We start from the raw sequence: 12,531 nt of genomic DNA, 5'->3' as shown, positions 1-12,531 counted from the left end.
GCCTCTCCTTACGGACACACCTGCAGCCCACCATCACCTGGGCACACAAACCCAATAGCTCATTACTGTGCCTGTTTCTCTAGAAGGTTGAGATGAAGAGATGTGTATTTCCTTTCCCACACCTTCATGTGGTTGTGCTTCAGCTCCTGCCCAGATGCTGGTCCAGGACCCTTGGAAAGCCCACAAAGGAAGCTAAACAAACCTGTGATATTGTGAGGCAACAGGGTAGAATTTCTGTAGCCAAGGGTGTCCATATGAAGTGCTCTGCAAGCAGCCCACAGGCACTAACACCCCCATGAACAGGGAACACTGACTTCAACACTACTGAGGGTTGAGACATTTTCTTGTGACTTCCTAAGCCAGTTAAGTTTTCTATAAAACTAACTTTCTGCCTAGTTTTATTTAAATTCCGTCATATTAAGTTTAGATGTCAAATTTTAAGGAAAGAATCATAGATTTTTAAGGGGAAACATTCCATTCAAAATAAAGAAACTTAAAAAATTTCAATTTCCACGATAGATAGATAGATAGATAGATAGATAGATAGATATACACATTTTTGTTTGTTTGTTTCATCTGAGTTAAGGGCAACAACTCAGGCACCTTCCCATTGTAACATTTAGCAGTGAAGTCTGTATAAAAGACATCAGAAGTAAGGCAGAGCTTTGGAGGGCCTTCACTCTCCCGCAGCAGCATCCCAGAGGACTCAACAGCCTGAAGCACATGTGCCCAGCTAGGGCAAGGCGTTAGCTCTGCTATTTAAAATGTTTAAACTCGGGTTCACACAGGTCTGAAGATCTCCTGATAGGTCCCAACAGAACAGTAGTATTTTCAGCTGGTCTGAACACTAATCTTCATGATGAACAAGGGGATAATAACCTGTCCTATTATACTCCAGGGACAGATATAAGACCTGAAACTAAAGATGGAAAATTTTTCCTGTGTCTCTCAGGCCCTATTCTGTGAATGGTTCCTCTTTTGAGTGATTTCACTGAATACCTGGGCAGTACAGAATGACTTTTTTTTTCTAAGGGAGTGCCGACTTGCAGAAAGAAGTCTTGAATTTATACATTTGTTTCTAAGAGGCTGGACACATTTTTATACTGAAGGAAGTACATTACGATCTGGATGTCAATTTTCATTTTCAGCACAGGTTCAGTATTTATAGCAGGTAAGTCAAACATAGCCTGAGTAATTACAGAATGTATTTTATTTTTCTACACTGTCCTCTACACCATATAAATTTAGCCACACACTTAAAAAGAAATGAAGCATGATTTCTTAAACTGGAGGCGCTTGTGCAGCTGTAAACATTTTATGTTCACATTTAATTTGCAGAAAATATTGAGCTTTAATTGTTCGGTGCTTAGCTATTCAGTTGTTTAAAAGGGAAACTCGATGGGTTCTTTAGGCAAGTTGAAGAGACCATCCCTCATCAGTGGCAAAGTAAAAGGTAGGTGATTTAATAAGGAATAGCATGAGCATCAGAACCAGCAAAGCCTGGTTGCCAGGGCAGCTCTCCTATGAAGACCGCCTCAGTCCCTACTTTTGTTAAGCTAGTGCTACTGCCATTTTTTACAGTGGGAATACTGTGGGGGCCTTTCAAATGTTACCAGGCTGCCTCATTTTCACAATATTTGTTAAGAGTTAAATTATTCTAAGCCACTCTGCCCTTTCTTGAAAAGCACTGGTGTCAGCAAAGAGGTGCAGAGTTAAATGTCAGGAAAAGACAAAGGATTGCAGAAAGCAATGAGGCCTCAGGACTACAGGCTAAACCATTTCTGTGTAGTACCAGCCACACACTTTTACTTTCCAGTGGTCTTAATACCTTCCTCTCCCCCCTGCCTCCAGTACTCCTTTCTAGGTAAGGGAAAGAAAAAAAGAGGAAGAGCCACAACAGCTTCAAAAGCTTTGACCAGTATCACGATTTCACTGTTTCTTTTGGCTATTCAAAGGCCATACAATATTACAAAACGATTGAATATGTCAGGGCAAAAAACCCTAAACAATCAAAACCAGTAAAGAAGCATTCTTATATGCACTACTTAGGTTAAATAAGTTTCTTTGAATGGGATAAAAAAAGAAGCCACAGGAGAAGTTAATTTGTTGATTGATTCACCCTCTGCTTTAAGGACCAGATCACTGCAGTTCATGAAGTTATGAAAGTGTGCTCTCTAAAGCCGGTGTTTCTTACACTCAGGAATGTAGAAAACTGCTAGAAGTTTTTATAAAACTATCTCTACAATAGCTAAAAACTTGTCATTCTTGACAGGCATCTCAATTTAGTGGAAAGAAACCATATTTGAGATGTAACAAATGCTCTATTATAATCTGCAGTTAAAATTTATCATACTAGCACAAATTTCTTAATATGCTTAACAATAAACTTACATTCCATTAACTAAATAGAATGTAATAAAAACAGTTGTAACTTACGGGAAATTTCATAACACCATGGTAATCATGTGTCAAGCAAAAAAAAACCAAAAAACCCCAAACCCAAGTTATTTATGAAAATCTCAGGCAACAAACTGAGCTCTCAGTCCTTGAACTGCAAAAAAATTCCTGGTGTCAAAAGATATTACTGTTCAAAATTTCCCACTACAATATCCACCTCCAAGACTCTGTCAATGTAAGTATGACAGTCTTTTGAGGATAACGATATGTCCTTGTAGCCTGACCACTTTCCCAGCGTGGAGGCAGTTAAATCAGCAATAGCTGCTCTCAGGGAAGATGTGCTCCTGCAAAGCAGAAGGGGCTGAAAGGGGGAGGAGAATCACATCTCCTAGGACACAGTTACAAACAGAGCAAAATCAGTGGTTACAAAGGGAACAGTACATCGCCTGTAGTAACCTCACGCTTTCTGTTCCAAATATATTTAGCCTTTGACTAAGTGGAGAGAACAGTTGCTGGCTTCCTTATTAGCTTCTGCAGTCCTGTTAATGAGCATATCCTTGATCTCTCAAATCCCTTGAACTGCCTAAATAAACAGCATTTTCCCCCTTGTTCTTCCTCTCCTCAAAGCTCGGTATGGGATTTAACTTTTTTAAACAAACAAACTGAAATCAATGTGCTCTCCAGAATCCCTGCCCTGTTTGTATCTTTAAAAAATTGTCTTCCTAGATCCAATACAATCCAATACAAGAGCATACGAGGATTACATAAGAAAATTTCTTGATATCCAATGCACTGTGTTGTTGCAGACACCCACATTGCATAAAATTATTTGAATGCAAAGATACTCAGTGTCTCTTGATGCTCACACCTATAGTGGGACAGGTAGACACCTTACATGAAATTAGGGTTTCTCTTTGGGAACTGGCAAGTTCTGATATCCAGTATTACAAGAAATGCATTTTGTCATACCTTTACAATGGGAAGCATTAAAATAATTCAGCAGTAGGAAATATGGATTAGATACTGCATTCCTTGAAGGTAGACTTGGACCTTAGAGTCCTCAAGGATATGTCTGAACACCCTATAGGAGGGATTTACTCCTGTTGAAAAGTAGTATGAAATTCTACATTTTAAAAGTGGGAATTAACAGGAAACACTTAAGATCCATTTGTTTCTTTTGGACAGGAAAGGTTTATGAAGAAGATTACTATTAATAACTCATGAAAATCTTTTGATGCAGCACTTGACAGCATAAGAACCTTTTCATTACACATATTTAACTTCCCCTAAAATATATCTAATTTGCATTTTTTATCCTCCTCCTGTGAAACGTTAAGAAGAAAAACTGAGTAGTGCCACCAAAACTGAAAAAGTTTATTCTCAGCCTGGCCTTCTATATAGGATTTAGAGATAAATCCACGAGTTTCAATGTCCTTAAAGTCATTCAGGTCCAGTGGTGAAGCACTGGAAGTGGTTCCAGGGAGAAGTTATGGATGCCCCATCCTTGGAAGTGTTCCAGGCCAGGCTGGAAGGGGCCCTGAGCAGTCTGGTCTAGTGGAGGGTGTCCCTGCCTGTGGCTGTGAGGCTGGAACTAAACCATCCTTAAGGTCCCTTCTAACCCAAATCATTCTGTGATTCTTATAAAAGCTTCACATTTCAGCTCCATGTCAGATTTGGGATTTTCCAGTCTGCCTCTCCCTGCTATTTGGGTATTTAGTAACTTCCCTGTTCTCAAATCCTGGTAATAGATTATTTTCATTCCTAGGCTTTGCTTTAAGAGCCATTCCCACTACTGTTCTGGATACCCAAAAGTCTTCAGAAATGAAAAAAGTAGTGTTCCATCCTGAAATTACCAACTACCAACATGAGCAAAAAATTTATGATTTAGCCAGGAAGCAAAACCAATGTATTTACTGCTTAAAAAAGTCACATCATCAGGAATAACCTCAACTGATAGACAAAATTAAAACTAAGCCAAATAGAGCCCAGTATTTGCAATAATTATACACTTTCTTTGTGGGACTGGTCTTTATGCAAAAAGTTACTCTCTTTTAAAGTATCTTCTGATTTTTGTTTTATGGTACTTTTGGTTTTCCTTCAGGACCTTTTCCCTCATATAAAGACAAACCAGAGAGGGCTTAGTAAGCTATTTGAATACTGCACAGCTGAAGGTGATATATGAACACAATTTCACTGTCTTTGGCACCTTATAAACACAGGACTTCACTAAGTTGTTTAGCCTTGCTCAACAGAAAAGAAAGCAGACTGATTTGACACTTTTTTAAAAGTACAAAGGGAAGAATGCTTGCATTTCCTTAAAAGAATTAATATGCTAGACTGCTGACTGATTGAACCTCTAAAGTGTAATTTTAAAATGGAAATGTTAGTAGAGTATCCCTTTATTGCCAAGGGTTTTTAGGAAGAGTTGGTTTGGATATTTTCTCTTTTTCATATTGACACTGGTGCTTTTATCAATTTAAACACACTAACATTAAACCACTAAAAGGCATGTAAGTTTCAATAAAACTCATTTTTTATATCTTCAGCCCATATAACCAAATGAGCTGCTTTAACTTTTTTTAAAGCAGAAAAGATAATAAAGCTAAATGAAAAGTCCCAGAGCTTAGTTTTAAGACTAAATGGTATTTTAGATGAAACAGTTAAGAAAAGCAGAGTTTGTAACTCTGAGATAAAGATAATGGCTTAAATCTACCTTTATATTATGAGTATTCTTCTTGGAGCTGCAAAATTGATAAACACTTTCAGTTCTCTGGCACTTTCAGCACTGGCATGAGCTGCTACAAACTGTCTGTGAGTGAGACCAGAGATGCTGTTATTGAAAGAACATTTGATGAATATTGGGAATTGGAGGATCATTCCCAGCTATACCACTACTATGCTGGGAGACTGTGGACAAATTGCTTCTGTACTTCAGCTTTCCAATCTGCAAATCAAAGATAACAGCATACACTTCTAATGCAGGATCTGTTGATCCCTGAATAAATGATATTGTAAGCTCGACTATAATTTTGTCAGTTCCACTTGAAATCGCTTATGTTAAGATGAGAGAAAATTAAGAACAGAAAGTAGTACCAGAAAGAAGTAAGTTTATTTGAAGGTCTTGTAATGAAGAAAGGAAAGTACTCACATAACTACAGAATGAATAAAATAGTGATTAAAGCAGTAAAGCAAAATGTGCACAACTAATAGACCATAAACAATGTGAAAGACACAAACAGCAGCAATAAAGACAGAGTTATTAAGACATTTAAAAAGCACCAATTAGGGCCAGGAAGGAACACTGCCAGAAAAGGTGTGCATTTATATACATACTTGCATGTGTGTGCTTGCATACTCACAGACATGCAGAAAGAGAAAGAGAAATATCTAACAGCCTTTAGGTTGGAAAGAAACTTCAGGAGTCAGATTCTCTTGGTGGTACTTCACTGCTGCACCCATCCAATAGAATGCAATTCACAAATTAATTAGGGCTGTGAAGAGGAAAGATTAAGACTGATTCTAGCTTGCACATATAAAGGGTACTGCTTTTTCTAAAATTCACTGCAGTATGTAATTACAAATGCATATAATTAGGTGACTTAGATCTCACAAAATGACCACAATGCTGCTTTCTGCATGACTAGGCTATGCAACTGAAATACGCAACGTAAATCAGAAATTAATTACCCTGAGGACTCAGAAACTATTCTAAGAGTATTTATTTGAGAAATAAGGAAAAAGCAGTCATGAATTTGGCTAATTATTCTAGAAGACAGAATTACTGCTCTTTATATTGAACAAGGAGTTCAAGAACAAACAAGGTGTTTTTTTCTCCCAGATTTGTGTCTCAGCTGACCATCAACTCTAGCTGCATATTTCCTTGAGGTAAAGACATTTCTAAGATTCTTCTCAAACTAACTACCAGTAAAATCTAAGCTTTTTTGCATCCTTCTTTCTAAGTAGGGACACAGTCTACCTCACCTGCATTCTCCCTCAGCTGACCTCCAAGAAAGCTGTTTGACATGATTATCTTTCAATATGTTATTCCTCTGTTCAAAAGTTATTTGTTCAAAAGCTATTTGGAAGAGCAGGAAGAAAGAAAAGAAGGAGGATAAAGGCGCAGAGACATGCAATGTAAATTACACAAACTGAATCCCTTTGGAACAAAATATTGCCCCCATATGTTCATGTGAACTCAAAAACCTCCTTGACATAGAACTTCCACAGAGGTGACTGATAAATCAGAGCAGAAATTTTTTCCATTCAGTATAGCAGATAGATGATAACTTATTCTCGGACCAATGGAGGGACACCTGTTTTAAATACCTCAGCAACTCACACTTGAATTTCATCCAGACAAATACCTTGAAGGATTGCAGATCCATGGTATACATTGAATGCAATTAACTTCCCATCTTAACGTATTGCTACCCAGAAATAGCAGCAAACACAGCATGACTGTGGCATCAATTTTTTAAAGATACTAAAGAGGTACTCTCCTTGTTTCGTAACTTCCAACTATAAATCATGGGAAAACAAACTTGTAGTGTCTCTTTGTCTTATTCCTTTTTGACAAGTGCTTTAGATAGAGTAGGGAAAAATCAAAGCTGGAGGCATACATATTTTCTCTGGCACCAGGAAGACATATTCCACCTCGTTAATACTCTCAGTCAAAAGGAAAGCTTTTGTGATATTTTACAGAAGAAAAAGAACTCTACTTTGTGACATGCAAGTTTGTCCTTCAGGTCAAAAAACACAAATGCAGATGAAGAACCCCTTCTTTATCCGCTTTTGGTTTTCAGACCCTGGACCTCCTCTTCTTCTCAGCTGTATGTACCTCTCAGGTGACCACAGAATTCAATGGCAGCTTTCTTCTCTGAAAAAATTTGAATTCTCCTCAAAGATTTTAGGTCTACGGCTGGAAGAGTCTGTTGTCTTACCACTTGACATTTTTATGGCAGAATGTTACCCATAAAGAAACCTAAATTAATTGCAAGTTTAGGTATTTAAAGAGAATTTCGGAAGAGCCAAGAGGTTGTATCCATAAACCAAGGACAGTGTATTTTGCAAGCACTCAAAATTTCTGTGTCTTTTGGGGACCAGACATCAAGCTATTCTCTGCTTTATCAGGGCATTCTGAAGAACCACCAAACCTCTTACTAAAGAATTATATCCAATGCTTCTGAACAAAGGGAAAATTAGAAACCGAACTGGTAAGCTATAGAGTTGTGATAGTTTTGTCTTACAATTGCTTAAGTTTTCCATATTATCTCCCTAAGTGAAGTCAATGACTTCTTCAAATTTCTTACATCAGAGAATGCAGAAGACCAAAAGTAGAAATGCATGATGCTTTATCGATATACTGTGCATGAATCAGCTGATAGCACCTTATTATGTCTTATGGAACAGGCACAGCAAACAAGAAGCAGCTAGGATTTAATGAACATGGTGCCTAGTTCTAGAAAATTTATCTGTGCTACTTCTTGCAGCTCTGAAAAACTCAGATTGTATTTAAAGCACATCTCTTACATGTAACAGCATAAAATTATAACTGAACTGAAATCTTAGGTTTAGTGTATTGATATGAATGTTACACAAGTACTGAAATTATATTCAGGCTTGTACTTTACAAAATACCCTCAAAAATTACAATGTGGTATCCTTTACCAACTTAACACGGCTTTACTGTGAGAGTGATCACAGATCTCAAACTTTTACAAATAGACTACTTATTGTTGAAACACACCTGTTGTAGCTGTCATGTTCCCATTGCTCTTATTTTAACCACACATTGATTATTCATTATAAAACCTCTTGTAATAGCTTAAAAAAACTCCCTTTCTAGCAATAGCTGGGATTGGATAATGAACTGAATCCAGGAAACATTTATGTACTTCTTAATTGTAAGGGCATTTCTATTAAGAGGAAAGCACCTTACTTGCCATATTCAAAACAAATCCTAGGCATAGGTGGCTCATCTATTCCAATGGCACTCATTATCATTACTGTCCTAGATGGAAAGACACCCCTCTGAGCTCTTGTGATGACAAATTATAGGGGGAAAGAAAACAACCCGTTGTACAAAGAGTTTCCTGGCTCACAGCCAGACAGATAAGTGTATGGTGAAAGTATCCTGCACTCTGATGAACACCAGCATTGTATTGAGACGCAATTGCAGATGGGCATTGTGCAACAGCACTGCAAAGTGTCCTGTGGACATTTATTTTCTTTAGAAGAACAAGAAATTTTAAAACAGCTTAAGCAGAAACTGGTTGATTTTTTTATCAGCCTGGAGTGAGAAGTGAAGAAGGAGAGAAGGGTACTGGCATTTCTACCCCTTGCTGCTTTGTTGGAGTACAGTGATCTCAGGAAAGCAGGCAACTTTCTTATCTTGCTACAATGAAAATGGGAAAAGAGGAGGTTTACACATCTCTTTCCATGTTGTGCTGTTTTAATTTTCTTACACGCCTCTTGTCCTCACTGTGGGTAAGGGATGCAGCAGCTGGTCCCTCTCTTCACTCATACAGAAGAGAGAGGTCAGCTCTTAGGAATGACTGCTCCATGGGGAGGAGAGGGCAGCAATCCCAGGACCGCCATCTGCTGCCGACTCATTACATTTGAAATTTCCAAGGAGTTTTAACTGTGCATCTCAGAGACAAAACAAGTGGGCCTCCGAAATGAAACTGTGGAAGGGGAGAGGGAATGTTGCCTCCCTTGTCTTTCCAATGAAATGAGCTGGACAACTCCATATGGCTTCTTTTAAGTTTAGTGCACTGGTTGCTCTGCAAAATCTCCCTTTGCTTCCAGGGGAACATTTTGCAGAAGGAGGTATTGCCTACCATTTGAAATGTTGGTAGGATAAGATTTACCCTCTCCATTTCACCTTTGGAAGGGGAGAGAAAGGGGATGAACATCAAGGCTTAGTGTGTCAAGACTTGAAAATATATTTGGGTGCTGAAGTGGGATTCTTGCTTTTAACACCAGCCACAACAGCTCTTCTGCACTTTGGGTAGTTCATTAACAGAAATCAATACAAGCTGCCTTCTAAGAAAGCCAACACTTGTTCATCGACACACTTTGTAATTCCTTTTAGCAGAAGCATCAATGCTTACAAGGTGTGCACTAAATTATGGCAAAACTGCAGAATGTCAAGGCTACTGAAAATAGTTTCATTTCAGTGCAAACTTAAAAGATAAACCTAAATATAATGAGAAAAAGAGTAACTTCTAAGAAACAGAGAAAAAAAGATATGTTGTCTTTACCTGGAGGCCCTTCTTCTCTATCTTCTTCTGGAGTATTTGAAGGCACTTTGTGAAATCTGTGAGGTCCTGATCCATGGTCTCAATTAACTCACATCCCTAGTGAAGAAGCAACAAAACAGAGAGAGAGAAGAAAGAAAAAAAAGTCAGTAATTTTTTAATTTTGAGAACTAATGATGTCTTTGGTGAAATTAACTGCAGACAACCACTCAGAGTCTCTGCATGGAGATGCAGGATTAAGTAAAAGACCCTTACAGAGCCCAAAGTCTGTAGGTCCCAGCTGAACTAGTTACTATGAACCAGCAGTTTGATAGGTCCAGGAGTATATATTCAAAGCCCATTGAGTACATTTGTGAGTTTGGATAAGCATGTTTTACAATGGTCTGCTGGATGGACAAGTTCTGCTGTAGTGAGCCCTGGGTGATCAGTAACTTTCAGGAAAATGACTGTCCTCTCTGGTGCTGCACTTACTATGTCTCTGCTACATACATTCAAACCTGTATAAATGTGAGCATCCAAAAGTGTTCAAGCATCCCAGAAACAGTGCAGTTGTACTGCAGTTAATTTAAAGTGATCCAACAACAACTTCCTTTCAGTGGGGTATTATGGCTTGAACATGTTAGAGAAGAGCAGGAGTTCAGATTTCTTAACTGAGAGCTAAAGCAATTCCTAAACCTCTGATAAAAAGCTGAGTAAGGAAAAGTGAAGTGTATCTACCGCATAAAGTCACTATTCAAAGAGGTTGAAAGAATAAAAGATACCCAATACAGCATTGTGAATTAAAATAAGAATCATACACATTAGATTTAGAAGTTCCCTCTCCTACCACTTCAAGGTCCCCTTAAAAGCCTCCTACCTTTGTCTTACTTGACAGATTTTATGTTTCTGCTATACACAATAACAACTGATAAGAGAAAAGCATTCAGAATACAGAATCTTTGTATGTGTGCCTCTGTATATAAAGTACATTACTCTGCTACATGAGAAAAAAACCCAAACAACAAAGCCAACATAAAAATGTTAAAGTTGCCTTTACCTTGGAGGTAAAAATAAAGGTACAGTAGACAAAACTTCCCAGATTAGTGAAGGCATGAAGTATACTGAATTGCATGCAACAAAGTAACAAGCCCCCAATAGGAAGACATACACTACCACTGAAATGCTTCCCCACACAGCCAGAATGCATATAAAACCAAACAGAGTCATCAGACAGTAGGGAATTTGGATGAAGTAGAAGAGAAAAGAGGGAAGATAATAACATGTTTTTCTATTATACTTCTCACCTCCAAAACTTCTGAAAGAAAACTGGTCAAAAGTAGCAGCCTTTCTGAGACCTGAAATATTTTTTCAAGTAGTAATAATAGGCTTTCCAAGATGAAGGATCATGTAGCTGCAACAGCACATGTAATCAGAGATCTCTGTTGCAGAAGTGATGCTGCTTCCCCTGCAAAGAGGTGAGGGAAAAGGTAGTTGGGTTCTGCACTCAGTGCTAAGCACGAAACTCTTTGAAGAGCTGCCATATATCCACTCTTCTCTAGGAAAGGCCGAAACGTAAAATTGGCAGGAGGAGAAGTGACACAGGCCATCTGGAGCCTGCAATGAACATGTGAATTTGGCAACACCAGTCAGAGACACCCAGTGAGCCCAGGAAAGGTACAGGGTTGTTCAGTCCCACTCAGAAAAGCTCACAGTCAGATCTGAAAACTACTGAAGGGAACTTGTTTATCAAAGCCACTCTAAATGCAAAGGTGTCTCATTCACTAAGGATGGGGTGCTCTCAGACAGTGTTGATATCAGCACCGATAGTGGGAAGAGAGACCAAGCTGTGAGAAACTGTGAGCAGACAGGACCTCCTCAGTCTTTCTCAGACAGCCTCTGAGCAGCTTGAGAACACGACAGATGAAGACTAAATCAGTGGTTGGGACAGCTACTGCTGAGTATGGGAGAAGACACAACCTCAGTTGCTGGCTCTTAAATTAGCAGTAGAGAAGTCAAGCCTTTTATCTGTTGCCAGGGCCATTCCTTGTCTTCACAGCATTGGCAGAAGTAAGTGGTTTATAGGTGCCAATTTATAAATGAAAATTTAACCCCCACTTTCCCTCAGTACTTTGATATACTCCTTCCTGCAGTCATTAACAAGCCTGATCTTCTTGAACAGGCAGGTTTGTCAGCAGAAGGTAGGCTGCAATTCTACTTTCCACACAGGGAAGATCAAGGTGTCAGGGTTTTTATTTTTATTTTTTTAATGATGATCTATGTTAAGATAACAAATTATAATTTATTATTTTATGCTACTATTAGAAACATTTATTTGAGTTTAATTCTTGCCTAGCTTCTCAGGATGTTCTTTGACAAAAAATTATTCTAGAGGAAGTGCAAGGTACTACCAAGGCACGATAACATTAGCATGGTGATTGGAGAGCACTGAAGGTCATTTAGCATAGCTCCAGAAGAAAACTGTGATGCACCGCACATAGACAACATATGTTCAGCCCTGCTACTGTCTTTTGTGCATATTCACAATAAAAGGCCTCAAACACATATCACTAGAATGCAATGTAAATATGTGAATGGGATGTCAAACACACGGTTCATTAAAGGCAGCTTACTGTACCTGTGAGTACAGAAAGAGGGTACTGGGGCTCCTAAGTGCCTGGAACTGCTTAATCACTGCCTGTACCTTTAATGCTTTACACAAGTACTGCTGTAGATCATCATACCAAAAAATGCTGATAGAGTACTACCATTAAAGCCACCACTTTCTTCAAAATAAACTGTGATTTCTCATTCTCTTTCCACATCAAACAGATAACCAGCTGTAGAATTGGCAGAGATTTAAGTACTGCTCCTTTTGCCACAATGTCAAAGAGACTGG

General features: G+C 38.5%; 1 protein-coding gene across 10 annotated transcripts in view; it reads right to left on the bottom strand.

Annotated features, from left to right (window-relative positions):
- TPK1 (thiamin pyrophosphokinase 1) overlaps nucleotides 1-12,531 on the bottom strand; it is a 314,358-nt gene that overhangs the window by 122,585 nt on the left and 179,242 nt on the right. For all 10 annotated transcript variants that reach the window (XR_011149067.1, XM_069007750.1, XM_069007742.1 and 7 more), the window contains one exon: nucleotides 9,660-9,755. Coding sequence is in view for 9 of the 10 variants with exons in the window: in XM_069007750.1 (XP_068863851.1) it covers nucleotides 9,660-9,755 (96 nt within the window). In the remaining variant the exon portion in view is untranslated. The remainder of the gene's footprint in view (nucleotides 1-9,659; nucleotides 9,756-12,531) is intronic.

The sequence above is a fragment of the Aphelocoma coerulescens genome, chromosome 2 (assembly GCF_041296385.1).
Source record: "Aphelocoma coerulescens isolate FSJ_1873_10779 chromosome 2, UR_Acoe_1.0, whole genome shotgun sequence".
NCBI classification, from domain to species: Eukaryota; Metazoa; Chordata; class Aves; order Passeriformes; family Corvidae; genus Aphelocoma; species Aphelocoma coerulescens.
The sequence above is the reverse complement of the archived record's forward strand: the minus strand, read 5'-3'. Positions and strand labels throughout refer to the sequence as shown.